The 18442-nt window shown below is 37.6% G+C and overlaps 1 protein-coding gene across 1 annotated transcript in view; it reads right to left on the reverse strand.

The window, feature by feature from the left end:
• Nucleotides 1–18442, reverse strand: part of UNC13C (unc-13 homolog C) — a 685158-nt gene that overhangs the window by 121321 nt on the left and 545395 nt on the right. The window contains 3 exon segments of the mRNA NM_001206460.1: nucleotides 435–578; nucleotides 1217–1313; nucleotides 10592–10718. Coding sequence (NP_001193389.1) covers nucleotides 435–578; nucleotides 1217–1313; nucleotides 10592–10718 — 368 coding nt within the window.

The following is an 18442-nucleotide window of genomic DNA, read 5'->3' on the forward strand; positions in this document are numbered from 1 at the left end:
TGATAAATCTGTATTTAAGAAAAAAGAAGGGCAAGAAGACAGGTGACAAGCTTGAAACAGTCTTTTTTTGCTGGGATTAGGAAATTAAATTGGGGTAGTGGTCAGACAAGACTAGTGCTATAAAATAACAGCATTTTTCAGATTCTGTGCAACATGCCAGAGTCCCTGGTGGCTCAGTGGTAAGTAATACACCTGCAATGCAGAAGACCTAGGTTCGATCCCTGGGTCAGGATGATGCCCTGGAGAAGGGAATGGCAACCCACTCCAGTACTCTTGCCTGGAGACTTCCATGAACAGAGGAGCCTGGTGGGCTACAGTCCATGGGGTCGCAAAGAGCTGGACATGACCTGAGTGACTAACACACAAATACACACACACAAACACACACACACACACTGTCCCAGCAAAGAAAGGATTCATTCCATTCAACCTACCTTTGCAAATCTTCTCATTAAGTGTGATAATGCTTCAGGATTGGGGCATTCCAGTTTCTTAATAATCTCAAAGCTCTGATTAAGCTGAGCAAAGACATCAACCACGGAGCAAGAGAAGAGCGCATGATCAGATGTCTGTTGGAACTGAGGAGAGAGAAGATGAAACCATTCCCGAAACATATTACATGGACTGTGGAAAGAATTTTCATTATTTCTCAAAACAACTCAATCTCCTATATCATGCGCCTTCATTTCCCAGTAAGAAAATGCTTGTTCATTTTAAAATCATTCATCTCCTTTTCTGAAAAGTATAGTAAAACTAGTATCATGAGGCAGGTTACTATTAATTGAATTGGGGGAGTGGTTTTTTTCAATTTCTTATTCCCCACAGGCATTAGGATGGTTTAGCAAGCTGATTGTGGCTCGAGACATTTGATTTACTCTTAGAGGGATTGGGAGAGTGTCTGTCCCTAATCTTGGAATCCTGGAAAGGTTCCAGAGCAATGGGGACGCTTTGTATAAGCCTAATGAACTTGTAGATTCAGGTCAATTCAAGGAGTAAAGAATCTTGGAGCAAAAGGGTGATTGATTTTTTTTTTTTTTAAAGCAATTCCCTAGGTGTCTTATCAGACTTTAAAATTGTGTTCTAATTATATTTTGGTAATTAAAGTATTAAAAAAATGTTAATTAATAGCAATAAACCTAACAATTCCCATTAGCTTAAAAGTGAGCAGTATGAATAAATCTCAATAATAAGCAATCTGAAAGTCATTTAAACTCACTCCATCTTTTTTGTCTCTTCCCAGGGCTCCATGTAGGAACTCCATTGACACATCTTCATTTTCATCTAGCCACTGCATGACAAAAGGTTCAAACCACCTGAAAAAAATTAATATTATGACATACTATAAAAGATGTCATTCACACATAATTAATAGAAAATGCAGTATTGCTCTTTTCTTATCTGAGAGTAATTCAGGACCAAAACCTCTTTTCATTCTCTTTTTCTAGTTTTGCTACCTTGAAGACCTTTATCTTCACTTCTTAAATATATCCCCTTCTTGGAATTCCCTGGCAGTCCAGTGGTTAGGACTCTGAGCTACCATTGCAGGGGGCATGGGTTTGATCCCTGATTGGGGATCTAAGATCCTGCATGCTGTGCAGGGTGGCCAATATCTATCTATCTAACTTTCCCTTTTACCTTCAATTCCTTCCTTTCTCTTGACCCTTCTCATGCTGTTTCATTAGTTCCCAATTCCCAATCTATGATTCTCTTTACAATTCAAAATCCTGTAAAACGTAGATCTTGCATGCTGTGTGCCCCACTGTATCATTCTCTTATTTCTCAGGGCTTTGCCATCTGGCTTTCATCTACCACAACTCCTCTCCTGTAACTGATCCTGCAGGCTCACCTTCAAATTTTAATGATCTGTAATCAACCTGCAGTTGGGCTTTGTGAATGGTCTGTTTCAAAGTTCTTTTTTCCATAAGAATGTACAATGGATGTACAGTTGTCTAGCACCATTTATTTAGAAGGTCATCCTTACCCCCACTGCTGTGAGTTGGCATCTTTGATGCAAATCAATTAACAGCAATGAGTGGATTTCTCTTCAGACTACTTTATTTCATTCATCTATTTGTTACACACAACACTATACAATTAATAACCAGCTTTTGAATATGTCTTGACAACTGATAGTGTAGTTCTTCAACATTTTTACTTCCTCTTCAAGGTTGCTGTGGCTAGTCTTGGCCCTTTGTATTTTTATGTACTACATTTTTTTGAACAAACTTGTCAATCTTCACACAAAGAGTATAGTTGATTTACAATGTTGTATTAATTTCTACTGTACAGTAAAGTGATTCAGGTATATGCATACGTGTGTGTGTGTGTGTGTGTGTGTGTGTGTTCAGTCGTGTCTGACTCTTTGCAACTCCATGGACTGTGGCCTGCCAGGCTCCTCTGTCCATGGAATTTTCCAGGCAAGAATACTGGAGTGGGTAGCCATTTCTTCCTCCAGGGGATCTTCCCAACCCAGGGAGTGAACCCATGTCTCTTGTGTCTTCTGCCCTGGCAGGTGGATTCTCTACCACTGTACCACCTGGGAAGTCCGATCGATCTATCTATCTATAAAATTGGTTATTCTTGATCTCATGGGGAAGTTTTCAAAATTTTATCTATGTTTGTATAGTTTGTTTAAATGGGGGGGTTATTTTATTAGATTAAGAGAGTTTCCTTGATTTTTAATTAATGTTCTATTTTATCTAATTACTGCTATAAGTTTAGTGTAATGATTGTAGGAATTTTCTCCTTCATAATTTAAATACGGTGAATTGTGTTCATTGCTTTTAAAATGTGTAATCTCATATCCCAGGAGTAAATTCCCCTTTGTCATGTTTATATTAGCCTTTTTATATTGGCTAATATTTCATTTATTTTTTTAACTATGTTCAGAGAGAAATTGGCCTGTAATTATTCTTGTGTGCTGTGTTCTCAATGAGTTTTAGTAGTGAGGATATGGTGACCTTAAAAATGATTTGAGAAGTATTCCTACCTTCTCTGGAACAGTTTGTGTTACATTGGTGATATTCTTTCTTAAACATTTGGAAGAATTCAGTTTGGCGCCATCTGGGCATGCAGTTTTAATTGTGACATGAGCTTTAATTAAGGATTCAAATTTTAAAATACAGACCCATTCAGATTTTATATTTTTTTGTTATGCTAGCTTGGTTTTAGTTATTTTGCCTAACTTTTAAATGGCCTACCATAAATGCTCTCTTAATAATTTTTTATCTTTGTAGGATCTTTTGTGATATCTTTTCCTGATAATGGTAATTTGTAACATTTTTTTTTTTTTTTGCACTGCCCTTGCTAAGGTTTCTTGGATTTTCTTCATCTTCTCAAAAACACACTTGGCTTTTTAACTCCAGGTGGCACAGTGGTAAAGAATCTGCCTGCCAAAGCAGAAGACAGGAGAGATGCACGTTTGATCCCTGGGTTAGGAAGATCCCTTGGAGTAAGAAATGGCAACCCACTCAAATATTCTTGCCTGGAAAATTCAATGGACAGAGCAATCTGACAGGCTTCATTCAGTCCATGGGGCTGCAAAGAGTCAGACAGGACCGAGCACATAAAATTTTCTACTTTATTTTTAACCCAGGTCATGTTGATATTTTCTTTTTCTATTTTCTCTTGATTTTAAATATTTCTTCTGATAACTTACATCACTGATTTTATAGTTTTTCCTTTCTTTGTATAGAATCAGAGCCATAAATTTTCTTCTATTTCCTGTTTTAGCTGTAATCCACAAGTTTTGACATGCTATATTTTATCATTAGTTAAAAATACTGTGTAATTATACTGTGTAATTTACACTGTGGTTTATTTTTTGACATATGAATGATCTAGAGTATCTGCTTAATTTCCTATCTGTGGTCCAAGAACATACAGTATATTTTCTAAGCTTTTAAAATTCATTATATTTGCTTTTGGGTCTAGCAGATAGTCTGTTTTGGTAAGTGCACCATGTGTGTCTGTTAAAAATGTGTATTTTCTCACTGCTGGTTAATTATAAATTACAGATAGGTATTCTGTGTGCGTGTGTGTGTGTAAATGATATCTATGAAAATTTGTGGAAACTCTGGGTGAGCAGATAGAGATGTATCTGGGTAGATAAATTCTCTGTTTTATTCATGCTTTTGAAATGTCTTTATTAATGACATTTTGTCTGATTCTTCAGTTTCTGAAAGAATTGTAATCTCCAAATAGGATTGTAGATTTTATTTTTCATTTTATTTCTGACAATTTTTGCTTTATATATTTTGCTGACATGTCATTTAATACATACAAATTGAGAAATGATATATCTTTTTAAACTTTATTTTTGAAAAATTTTCATTGAAGTACAGTTGATTTACAATGTTGTGTTAGTTCTTGGTGTACAAGAAAGTGGGTTAGTTGTATATATTACATTATATATTCTTTTTTATATTCTTTTCCACTTGGGTTTGTATGGGGTACTGAATATAGTCCCTGTGCTAAACAGTAGGGCCTTGTTTATCTATTTTATATATAGTAGTTTGTATCTGTTAATCCCCAGTCTCCTAATTTATCCTAGCCCACCTTACCCCTTTGGTAACCATAAGATTGCTTTCTGTGTCTATGAGTGAGTATTTGCTTTATAAATCAGTTCATTTGTATCATATTTTTTATTTCATAAATGTGATATCATATGGTATTTTTCTCTGACTTACTTAGTATGATAACCTCTAGATCCATTCATGTTTCTGCAAATGGCAATATTCCATTCTTTTTATGGATAAGTAATATTCCATTGTATATTTGATCCACATTTTCTTTATCCATTCATCTGTCAATTGATATTTAGGTTGCTTCCATGACTTGCCTATTGTAAATATTGTTGCTATGAATTTGAGGGTGTATGTATCTTTTCAAGTTAGTTTTTTCCAGATATATGTCTAGGAGTAAGATTGCTGAATCATAGGGCAACTCTATTTTTAGCTTTTTATGGAACCCCCATACTGTGTTCCATAGTGGCTGAGCCAACGTACATTCCCACCAACAGTGTAGGAGGGATCTCTTTTCTCAACACCTTTTCAGCATTTGTTATTTGTAGACTTTTTGATGTTGGCCCTTCTAACCTGCGTGAGGTGATATCTCAGTAGTTTTGATTTGCATTTCTCTAATTAGTTTTGTTGAACATCTTTCCATGTGCCTATTGCCCATCTGTATGTCTTCTTTGGGGATCTATCTAGTTTGGTCTTCTACACAATTTTTTTAAGCTTGAACAAATAGAAAAATGACATTTACTTATTTGTTCTGCCCATTTTTTCATTAGATTGTTTTTGTTGTTGTTGAGTCATGTGAACTATTTTTGTTTTTTTGAATTTAATCCCTTGTTGGTCATGCTGTTTGCAAATATTCTCTCCCATTCCATAGGTTGTCTTTTCATTTTGTTTGTGGCTTCTTTTGCTGTGCAAAAGCTTGTTTGATTTGGTACCATTTGTTTATTTTTGTTTTCAATTCTATTTCCTTAGGAGACTGACCTAATAAAAAACACTGATAGGATTTATGTCAGAGAATGTTTGCCTGTGTTCTCTTACAAGAATTTTATGGTGTCATATTTGAGCATTGTTCTATCTTCATTGATATACATATAGCTGTCCAGCTTTCTCAACATCACTTGCTAAAGAGACTGTCTTTATATTTTGTATATTTTTGCCACCTTTGTTGAAGATGAATTGATTGTAGGTTGTGTGGGTTTATTTCTGGGCTCTCTATTCTGTTCCATTGATCTGTATATCTGTTTTTGTGCCAGTAACATGCTGTTTTGATTGCTGTAAATTTGTAGTATTGTCTATAGTCTGGGAGGGTTATACCTCCAGTTTTGTTCTTTTTCCTCAGAATTGTTTTGGGAATTCAGGGTCTTTCATGGTGCAATATAAATTTTAGGATTATTTGTTCTAGTTCTGTGAAAAATGTCACGGATAATTTGATGGGGATCACATTAAATCTGTAGATTGCTTTGGATAGTATGGCCATTTAACAGTATTAATTCTTCCAATCCAAGCACATGTGATATCTTTCCACTAGAAATGAAACATCTTTTTGTTGAATTATTCCCTTAATTATCATGAAAAATTTCTCTCAAAGTGTTTATCTTAAAATCTACTTTTTTAATATTAATATAGCTGCATAATTTTCCTTTCAATTATTTTTTCATCCTTTAACATTTCTAGACTCTCATGTTTTAGGTGAATAAATTATAAGAAAGATATTTTGGGTTTTACTATTTTATCTAACAGAACAATACTTGTTGGCTAGAATATCAATCTACTTGCACTTAAGGTTTACACTTAATTTTCTGATACATTAAATTTTAAATCTATCATATTTCATTCCCACTCCCAGTTTCCTACTTGCCCTTCATTCCTTTCTTTCTCATTTTTTGCCTTTTAAGTAGTTTTATTTTACTCGCTCCTCCTTCCCCATAATCTTATTTGATGCCTAGTATTATATTATACATTAAGAGCTTGCATTATAAATTATAACACACACACCCAGACATAGTAAAAGCTTTTTAAAATGAGTATTTACACCTTCTAAATAATTTGAGGACCTTTTATTAACTCAGTCTATCATTCTCCTACATTTTCAGGCTATTTTTGTCCTCTATTTTAATTCTATGCAGATTTTATTCTACAGATTTTAAAACTTTTATATTGCTCAGTTCAGTTCAGTTCAGTTCAGTCGCTCAGTCATGTCCAATTCTTTGCGACCCCATGAATCGCCGCACGCCAGGCCTCCCTGTCTATCACCAACTCCCAGAGTTCACTCAGACTCACATCCATCGAGTCCATGATGCCATCCAGCCATCTCATCCTCTGTAGTCCCCTTCTCCTCCTGCCCCCAATCCCTCCCAGCATCAGGGTCTTTTCCAATGAGTCAACTCTTCGCATAAGGTGGCCAAAGTATTGGAGTTTCAGCCTCAGCGTCAGTCCTTCCAATGAACACCCAGGACTGATCTCCTTCAGAATGGACTGGTTGGATCTCCTTGCAGTCCAGGGGACTCTCAAGAGTCTTCTCCAACACCACAGTACAAAAGCATCAATTCTTCGGCACTCAGCCTTCTTCACAGTCCAACTCTCACATCCATTCATGACCACAGGAAAAACCACAGCCTTGACTAGACGGACCTTTGTTGGCAAAGTAATGTCTCTGCTTTTGAATATGCTATCTAGTTTGGACATAACTTTCCTTCCAAGGAGTAAGCGTCTTTTAATTTCATGGCTGCAGTCACCATCTGCAGTGATTTTGGAGCCCCCAAAAATAAAGTCTGACACTGTTTCCACTGTTTCCCCATCTATTTCCCATGAAGTGATGGGACCGGATGCCATGATCTTCGTTTTCTGAATGTTGAGCTTTAAGCCAACTTTTTCACTCTCCTCTTTCACTTTCATCAAGAGGCTTTTTAGGTCCTCTTCACTTTCTGCCATAAGGGTGGTGTCATCTGCATATCTGAGGTTATTGATATTTCTCTCAGCAATCTTGCTAATGTGCTTTAAATGTACTAATTTGTTCATCTTCTCTAATATTTTTAATTCTTTATTACTGTATTCTTAAGTCATTTTTCTCTGTCTGAAGGCTTAGAGTATATTTTTGATGAGAGTCTCCTGGAAATGAGTTCTCTTAGGTTTTCAGCTGGGCCTCCCTTGCAGCTCAGTTGGTAAAGAATCTGGCTACAGTATAGAAGACCTGGGTTCTATTCCTGAGTTGGAGGATCCCCAGTTATACTGTATAAATGTTTTTATCTTCCTTTATTTTTGAAGGATATATTTGATGCTTGTAGAATTCTAATTGCTCTCTTTCAGCACTTAAAAGATATCATTGCATCATATTCAGGTTTCAGTCACTTCTGTTGAATAATCAGTCAATTGTATTACTGCAGCTCTTTTGAAGGTAGTGTCTTCCCTTCCTCGACCCCAGTACACTTAAGTTTTACTTCTTTTTGATTTTAAGCAGTTTTCTATGATGGGCCTGCAGGTGGTTTTCCTTGCATTTATCCTTCTTAGGATTTACAGAAATTCTTAAACTTTAGTTTAAAACTTTTCATCAGTTTTGCAAAATCCACATCTAGTATCTTTTTACACACTGCTCAAATACTATTTATTCTTTCTCTCTTCTCTTTTTTGGGGACCCAATTCATTGCACACCAGACCTCTTTATAATTTGCCCCATATATCCCTGTTTTATTTTTTTCTATATTTGTATTTTTTGTTTCTACGGCTCAGTTATTTTAGGCCCTCTGCTGTGTATATTCTGCCATTAGGTCCATCTATTACATTCCTAACTTCCTTTTTCAGTTCTATGATGTCCAATTTATTCTTCTTATAGCTTCCTTTTTACTCTTGAAGTCCTCCCACAATTTGAAGGACATATCAAACTATGTCTGATAAGGCTAGTATCTCTTTTTCTCTTGGATTCTAGTCATTTGGTCCTATTGTCTGGCAATCTTTAACCTTTTAAATATTGTGCATTGTCTATGAAAAGTTGTGGAACCTTTGATTTCTCATTTCCTTCAGAGTGGATCTAAGTTTCTGCTTGTAGATAGAATGTAGGAAGATCACCAAGATCCAGGAAAGGCTAGATTTTAGGCTGGTCTCAGTTTGCCCTTATTTTTAGAACAGACTCCCTCAGGGATCTCACCTGAAAAACTGGGATGTTTATAGTGCTGCTTCTTTCTTAGAAAGCCTTACCTTCTAATTTTTGTCTCCCCAACATTGTGAGAATGTTGAAGTCTCTACATAGCTTTTTAATCTCTTAGTGCTTGCATTCTACTCGATTTCTGCCTCACTCTCCACTCAAGGGCAGATTAGGAATCAGAGAACACCTCAAAAAGAAACTGCATACAACATGTTGTACTTCTGTGTAGTCCCCTTTATTCCGAGATCTTGGTCCCACAAGACCAAGCAGGCTTTAGAGCCCTGAACACCGATGTTTGTTTCTCTAGCCGGTGGAGTCACTATAAACTCTGAGTTACTGTTCTCTGTTTGACCACCAGGACTGGTATGGCACGTAGCTGGAGGGGCCTGGGGAGAAACTGCAACAGACACAGGGTTCATCTCAATGCATTTCTTTTCTCAGGGACCTTAGTGACTCACTCCCTGGTGACTTGCCTTGATTGCTCTCTGATGCTGTTTAATTTATTCAGCTTTTATAGTTGGTCTTCAGTGAGCATGGTAGTCTGATTATAGTTAGTTCAGACAGAGCCAGAAGCAGAAGTCTCTGGCAAACAGCTCCCCTTTTTATTTCCCTATTCCCAGCCAATGATGTCACCAACACTTAGACACTTGTACTGCACGTTTAAGTCTTCAATCCTCAAGTGTGTTTAGCTGACAAAGTCTGTAAATTCTATCTTTGAAATTTATCTCCCACACATCTTCATCCTTTACACTTTTACTACAGTCACACTATTATGTGTAAACTTTTTACTTCTCCTGGTATCTCATTCTAGCTTATAAACTTCTATGAGAAAAGTTATATGAATGGGTGTTCTAATCTTATCATTACATTACTCACTACCTTCTAAATCTCTTCTCTACCCCTCTCTACCCTCTACCCTCTTCCCATCTTTGCCTCTTCCAACCTCCACAGTGCCTAATGAAAGTAGCAAAAGCGTCACTGTATTTATATAATCTAGTCAAAAGCACTTTTCCTACATTACTTTCTACTAATTTTGTAAAAATACTGTGTTCTTCACTGAAATTAAACTATTTCCCATGGGCCACAGCCCATGTGTTCCTTCTTCCATAATTACCCTCAGAACTTTTCTTTCCTTTTCTTGTTATAACCTGACCAACCTTTCTAAGTCTATATTAAATGTTACCTTATTCATAAACACTGTGTAGAGTCACTGAAATAGGGGTAATATATCTCTTTTGTGAGACTGCACTGCATTTTGCTTATACTACTTGAATTAGTACTTATTTCAATTTGCCTTGTTTTATCATGATTTGTGTTCTTGTCCATGTCTCCTTGAGTATAAGCTCCTTTCAAGGTGAGGTCTTTATTTTTTTCTCCCTTTCCTAAATACTTGGCATAGTGCTTAGAATATGGCAGACCCCTCTCAACAGAATAAAATGGAATTCTGACAAATATCAAATGCACAGTATTATAAATCTGACTGTGTAATTACAATTGTATTTGATAGAAACATGCTTATGACAATGTTACCTGTTTAACAGTGACTTCTATTTTAGAAATATAAATTTCTAAGATATGTTTAGGTTTGAAATAAAGAGAAATCTGGATTATATAGATCAATATACAAGCCCCCTTCATTTTCCTAACAAAATCTGAGTTCAAGCACTTTTACAAGAAATCATTTCATCGTGTGAGCTTTTATGCATTATGTATTTCTTTCTCTTTGACTTGAATATCCAAGTAAGACATACTTACAATTCAATTAAATATGCTTCCTAAATATATGCAAATCATTTAACACTAATTTCATAACAGAAATGTCTGCATTCAAATGAAGATTATGAGAAGAGATTTTAGGGCTGCATAATTCAGGTGTAATTTTACAGGACTATGAATTGAGAATAAACTTGGGGGTGAAAAAATCACTACTTACAAGGAGTATTCAGGAACGGCATCCTTGAAGGCAGGAAGTTCCCGCACATATTCATTATAAAACCATTTCACTTTGAAATGCAAATTCATATAATCAGTGCTCTTGCATAACCTCTGCTTTTCATGTTCTGTAATAGATAAAATCAAACATTTAATAACGTGTGGTTTGCCAACAATGCTGTGTTCCAGTCTACTTTTATTATTCCTATTTCAGAAAGGAAGAAAATATTATATCTGAGGTTAAGGCAAAGTGAATTGCTAAAGACAGACCTGAAATTTTACAAAATGCAAAAATCATCTGTTTGGTCCTGTGTAGAAATGCGAATGCTCTAATGTGCTTTCCTGGAAAAGGCAAGCATTGTGCTGAGTTAAAGAGTGATAACATACCAACATTTTTCTATTTATCTCCAAGCTTTCATATTTTGACTACTTTTAGCCTGATACTAAAGTGCCAGAAAGAATTAAAACTTGTAAGTATGAATAAAACATGAACCAAAGTAGGAGACATAATTCCTAATTAATACTGGAGATGTGAAAGAGTAGATCACATTTCTGGCCTGGATATTTAATACTTAAAAAATTAAGGAGAAGAAATATATCTAACTTCTAAGATAGCTGATTTTTTTTTCCACCTTTTAAGTTCAGCTAAAATTCTTTTGTACTCTGTGACTCTTCTGACGTTTCTTTAAGCAGGATTTTCTTTTCTTTTTAACATTCTTTTTTTTCTTTTTAAATTTTATTTTATTTTTAAACTTTACAATATTGTATTAGTTTTGCCAAATATCGAAATGAATCCACCACAGGTATACCTGTGTTCCCCATCCTGAACCCTCCTCCCTCCTCCCTCCCCATACCCTCCCTCTGGGTCGTCCCAGTGCACCAGTCCCAAGCATCCAGTATCGTGCATCGAACCTGGACTGGTGACTCGTTTCATACATGATATTATGCATGTTTCAATGCCATTCTCCCAAATCTCCCCACCCTTTCCCTCTCCCACCGAGTCCAGAAGACTGATCTATCTATACATCAGTGTCTCTTTTGCTGTCTCGTATACAGGGTTATTGTTACCATCTTTCTAAATTCCATATATATGCATTAGTATACTGTATTGGTGTTTTTCTTTCTGGCTTACTTCACTCTGTATAATAGGTTCCAGTTTCATCCATCTCATTAGAACTGATTCAAATGTATTCTTTTTAATGGCTGAGTAATACTCCATTGTGTATATGTACCACTGCTTTCTTATCCATTCATCTGCTGATGGGCCTCTAGGTTGCTTCCATGTCCTGGCTATTATAAACAGTGCTGCGATGAACATTGGGGTACATGTGTCTCTTTACCTTCTGGTTTCCTCAGTGTGTATGCCCAGCAGTGGGATTGCTGGATCATAAGGCAGTTCTATTTCCAGTTTTTTAAGGAATCTCCACACTGTTCTCCATAGTGGTTGTACTAGTTTGCATTCCCACCAACAGTGTAAGAGAGTTCCCTTTTCTCCACACCCTCTCCAGCATTTATTGCTTGTAGACTTTTGGATCACAGCCATTCTGACTGGTGTGAAATGGTACCTCATAGTGGTTTTGATTTGCATTTCTCTGATAATGAGTGATGTTAAGCATCTTTTCGTGTGTTTGTTAGCCATCTGTATGTTTTCTTTGGAGAAATGTCTATTTAGTTCTTTGGCCCATTTTTTGATTGGGTCATTTATTTTTCTGGAGTTGAGCTGTAGGAGTTGCTTGCATATTTTTGAGATTAGTTGTTTGTCAGTTGCTTCATTTGCTATTATTTTCTCCCATTCTGAAGGCTGCCTTTTCACCTTGCTAATAGTTTCCTTTGATGTGCAGAAGCTTTTAAGTTTAATTAGGTCCCATTTGTTTATTTTTGCTTTTATTTCCAATATTCTGGGAGATGGGTCATAGAGGATCCTGCTGTGAGGTATGTCGGAGAGTGTTTTCCTATGTTCTCCTCTAGGAGTTTTATAGTTTCTGGTCTTACGTTGAGATCTTTTATCCATTTTGAGTTTATTTTTGTGTATGGTGTTAGAAAGTGTTCTAGTTTCATTCTTTTACAAGTGGTTGACCAGTTTTCCCAGCACCACTTGTTAAAGAGATTGTCTTTAATCCATTGTATATTCTTACCTCCCTTGTCAAAGATAAGGTGTCCATATGTGCGTGGATTTATCTCTGGGCTTTCTATTGATTAACAATGTTGTGTCGGTTTCAGGTATACAGCAAAGCACATCAGTTATTCATATACATATATCAACACTTTTAAAAGATTATTTTCCCATATAGCAATATTTTCTAAATGTAACTTTTAAAAATCTCTTGCTCAAAACTATAGCTTAAAACCATACTTCAATCTGGACATACAGTACTGGGAAGTAGAGACAAAAATAGTGTTACTGGACCCATTTATCTTTATTCAATACGAATTTTGGCCAATTCTGTCTTTAAGTATAGACACTGCTGCTGCTGCTAAGTCACTTCAGTCATGTCCGACTCTGTGCGACCCCATAGACGGCAGCCCACCAGGTTTCCCCGTCCCTGGGATTCTCCAGGCAAGAACACTGGAGTGGGTTGCCGTTTCCTTTTCCAATGCATGAAAGTGAAAAGTGAAAGTTAAGTCGCTCAGTCGAGTCCGACCCTTAGCATGGACTACAGCCTACCAGGCTCCTCTGTCCATGGGATTTTCCAGGCAAGAGTACTGGAGTGGGGTGCCATTGCCTTCTCTGAAGTATAAACACAACCAAACCCAAAATATCCCTAACTATATGCAGGTTGAAAGTGTCCTCTGAGAATTTCTAATTGAGGTTCTGTGAATCTCCTTCAAGCTAAGGGCTTTGATTTATAATAGGAACATGCTTTAATTAGTATTTCAGGCTAAAAGCACTTATGGAAGAAATTAGATTGTTATAAAGTAACTGAGGGCATCCCTGCTTTTCAAAACCTGACTCTAGAGGGACTTAAATCCCAATAATAAATGCAAGAGGTAACACCACCCCAAACTTAACATCCTCAAATTATTTAAACAATAAGTCAAGACAATTTGCAAAACCAAGGAAAATGCAGAGAGGGAGAACACATACAGTTATACACAGAAATAAGAGTAATATATTAGTACCTAGAGACCAAACTCCTAGGCAAAATTATGAATTAAGTGATGTTTTGCTGTTTCCTCCAAATTTATTCCACCCTTTCCCCCTTCACTGCTGGTTCTCTCCCTATCCTTCTCCCTTTGGACATCTAGTATCCCTCCATACCATAAGAGGAAACATGTATTTGATAAATTTATAGGTTGGAATTTAATGCACTACTACCCTGAAGCCCAGATAAGGGAAAGACTCTTGCCCTAACAGCCTACACATAAAGAGGTTTCTACTTATCCCAAATGCAAACTCAAAAATTAAATAGCTTGTAGCCTCTGCTATCACTGGGGATCCCACACTTGGCACTAGCACAGAACAAGCCATAACTCTAAACATCTGTCTTTGTGACTAACACCACTTGCTCTTATGATTAATACTCTCTAAAGCCCATAGGAACACTGGAATATCGTTTGTTCTTTAGTCTAGAAACCGTAGGTGATGGTGTCCAAATGCTACCAAGGTTTGCCGATTGCCATTGTTGACAACAGAAATAGTTACAGATTTGGAATATGGGAAGGAATTTAAGCTATGGAAGCATCTGTGTAAGAGAAAGGATAAACTAATCAACCCACCATGTTCTTTCTCTGGATGGCATATATGCAGTAGGTTATTGCATATGAAAGTATCATTAAGCACCCATTTTCTTTGGGTCCAATTCATGCATTTGAAGGTGCTCATGAATCAATGCAGTATGCAAGGCAAATCTACTACTAGCTAGGGGGATATTTTGAATAATCAATGATTCATATTACTTGCAAAGTTTGTATATATGTAGTTTTCCATATACATATAGGAAGCCTGATATTGGTTTTCTGCCAACTAGATGGTTTTTGAATTCTAGAACTGTCAATATTTTTATGTCTGAAATTTAGATTTATGAGATTTAACTCATTAAATTTTAGCTTTATTCAAGTGATTTATGTAAAAATTTATATGAACTAATAACTTGCATTTGTCCTCATTTTAATACATATGTTTGTATATTTTAGAAGGAAATACTTTTCTGAAAACTATGTTTGAATTACATCCCTAAAAATAGGAAAACAATTTAAATTTTTAATTTTTATAGTTTATTTTAAATTACATTTTTAATAAAATACATATTCAAATTATGTTCATTTTGAATACATATTCAAAAAAGTTCATATATAACTTTATTGTTTAATCCTTTAAATATTAAGAACATATGTAGATGAGAGAGTTCCCAATATGACAAAGGAGGAATACCCTGAGCTGAACTCTCACCAGCACAACAAAATCACAACTACTTACAGAATAATTATTTATGAAAAACACCCAAATCTATCATAAGTGACCTTTTACAACTGAAGATAAAAAGAAGGAACACAAGCAGGAGGTAGGAGGGCAGAATCAAGGTCCAGTCAAGCCTCATGCCCCTGGGTGGACAATGCACAAACAATAATTACAATTGCAGAGGTTCTCTCTAAGGAATGAGGGGTCTGAGCCCCACATCAGGCTCCCCAGCCCAGGGATCCTGTGCCAGGATGAGCCCCTGAACATTTGGCTTTGAAGACCAGTGGGGCTAACTTTCGGAAGACCCAGAGGGTTATGAGAAACAGACTCCACTCTTAAAGGGCACACACAAAATTTTACACACTTAGACTCAGGAAAGAAACTGAGATTTGAAAGGAGCCTGGGTAAGACCTGCCAGCTGATCTTAGAGGGTCTCCTGTAGAAGCAGGGGGGCAACTGGAGCTCACCCTGGGGACAGAGACACTGGCTAAAGTCACTTTGGGGACCTCCTTGTACCATGTGGACATTAGTGCTAGCAACCAATATTGTTGAATCCTCCCTTTAGCTTGCTAGCCTGGGGAACCCAGCCCCACCCCACCCACTAGCCTAAGGACACCAATGCTGGGATGTCTCCTGGCACTCACCAGTGCCAACTACAGCCCCACCCATCATCAGACAGGCTTCCTTAAGAGTCTCTGAGCCTAGAGCCACCCCTGAACATTGCCCTGCCCACCAAAGGGCTGAGGACCTGGCCCCACACACCAGCATGCTGGGGCCCCCAGGGCCCTGCAGCTAGAGACACCGAGATACAGCTTCACGTACCAATGCACAGGCACCAGCTCCAGAATCCCCGGTGCCCTGCCTCCCTGCATCCCCCTATCAGCAAGCCTGCTCTAACCTTAGAATCAGAGCCTCACCCCACCCACCAGTGAGCAGACACCAGCCCAAGGTCAACTTGAGTCCTGCAGCCCATCATGGCAGGGTCAAACCCACCCACCAGCAGTCTAGCACCAGCCCAGGACCAGTTGGCCCCTCACCCCAGCATCAGGAAAATACCAGTTCTGAAAATCTTGGGCTCTTCAGCCATTCTCCCTACCAGCCCCACTCACTAGAGAGCTCAGACAAGCTTCAGGACACTCAGGACCCCACAAGCCAGCTGTGTCAGGAGCAGGCCGCAACCATCAGCAGTCTGACACCAATTCTGGGACTGCTGAACCTTGCAACTAGACTGCTCTGCTCACCAGTCAGTCAGCACTAGCCCCAAGACCTGGTTTCACCTATGTATGGTGTGGACAATCCAGGATATCCTGGACCCCAATTCTACCTACCAGTGAGACAGCTCAGTACCGGGGACCCTATGAATTCTGAAAAACAGCCACCCCATGACCCAGCCCAACAATAAGCAGCTGGCAGCCTCAGCACAAGGCAGGGCCTGGCAAACAGCTGGACCTGGAGCCAGTCATGTGTGCCAGCCTGCCCCAGTAGTCTACCCTCCCCAACAGAAGGATCCACATACACAGCCCACACAGGGTACCCTAGAGCAGGCAGCTCTGGTGACCAGTGAGGAGTGGGCTGAGGGACGGGATGTCTCCTACAAAAGGCCATTTCTCCAAGGTCAGGAAACATAACCTCCTAGATACAGAGAAATAAAAACCGCAAATCAACAAAATGAGGTGCCAGAGAAACACGGGTTAAAACAAAGGAACATGATAAAACCCCAGAAAGAGAACTAAGTGGAGATAGGCAATCTACCTGCAAAAGAGTTCAAGTAATAATTGTAAAGATGATCAAAGAACTCAGGAGAAGAATGGAAAAACAGAGTGAGAAGTTAAAACTGTTTAACAGATGATGAAGAATACACAAACTAAATGAAAAATACACTGGAAGGAATCAATAGTAGATTAAATGATAGAGAGAAACAGATCAGTGAGCTGGAAGACAGAACAGTGGAAATCACCGAAGCTCAACAGAAAAAAAAAAAAAAAAGAATAAAAAAATGAGGGAGGTTTAACAAATCTCTGGAATAAAATCAAATGTACTAACACTCACGTAACAGAGGGCCCAGAAGAAGAAGAGAGATTGGAGCAGAGAACATGTGTGATGATATCATATAATAGCTGAAAACTTCCCTAACCTGGAAAAGGAAAAAGACCTCCGAGTGCAGAAAGCACAGAGAGTCCCGAACAGGATCTACCCAAAGAGGACCACCCCAAGACACACTGTAATTCAAACAGCAAAAATTGAATATAAGAGAAAATATTAACAATTGCAAGGGAAAAGAAATTAGGGAACTCCCATAAGGCAATGAGCTGATTTTCAGTTGAAACTAGAGTAATGAAAGAGAAAAACATACAACCAAGGATAATCTATCACTGAGATTTGACGGAGAAATCAAAAGTTTTAGAGACAGGCTAAAATAGTTCAGTACCACCAAACCAGCTTTAGAAGAAATGTTAAAGTGACTTCTATAAGTGAAAAACAAAAGGCCACAATGAGAAACATGAAAGATTACAAAAAAGAAAAAGATCCTTGGTAAAGGCAGTGAGTGAGTGAGTGAAAGTCACTCAGTCGTGTCTGACTCTTTGTGACCCCATCGACTACACAGTCCATGGAATTCTCCAGGCCAGAATACTAGAGTGGGTAGCCTTTTCCTTCTCCAGGGGATCTTCCCAACCCAGGGATTGAACCCAGGTCTCCTTCATTGCAGGAAGATTCTTTACCAGCTGAGCCACAGGGGAAGGCCAAGTATACAGTAAATCAACCATTCAAAGCTAGTGCATGCTCAGTTGCTAAGTCATGTCTGACTCTTTGCGACCCTGTGGACTGTAGCCCACCAGACTCCTCTGTCTATGAGATTTCCCAGGCAAGAACACTGGAGTGGGCTGTCATCCCCTTCTCCAACAAAGCTAGTAAGAAGGTTAAAATACAAAAGTAGTAAATTCATCTATATCCACAATAATCAGTAAAGGAAAAACTGGATAGCTACATGTAAAAGGATGAAATTATAACATTTCCTACACCATATATAAAAATAAACTCACAATGGATTAAAGACTAAATGTAAGAGACTGGAAACCACAAAACTAGAAGAAAATATAAGTAGAACATTCTATAAGATAAATCATAATAATAATTTTTATGTGTCATTCTCTTAAACCAAAGGAAACAAAAGCAAAAATTTAAAAATGAGTCCTAATTCAATTTCAAAGCTTTTGCACAGCAAAGGATATCATTGACAAAATGAAAAGACAGCTACTGAGTGGGAGAAAATACTTGCAAATGGTATTACTGATAATGGGTAATATCCAAAATACATAAACAGTTCATACAACTTAACATCAAAAAAAAAAAAAGCCCAAACAACTCAATTAAGACACGAATAGACATTTTCCCAAAGAAGACAGAGACAGAAATAGTCACACAAAAAGATGCTCAACATCATTAATCATAAGA

Source organism: Bos taurus, chromosome 10 (assembly GCF_002263795.3).
Source record: "Bos taurus isolate L1 Dominette 01449 registration number 42190680 breed Hereford chromosome 10, ARS-UCD2.0, whole genome shotgun sequence".
Taxonomy (NCBI): Eukaryota; Metazoa; Chordata; class Mammalia; order Artiodactyla; family Bovidae; genus Bos; species Bos taurus.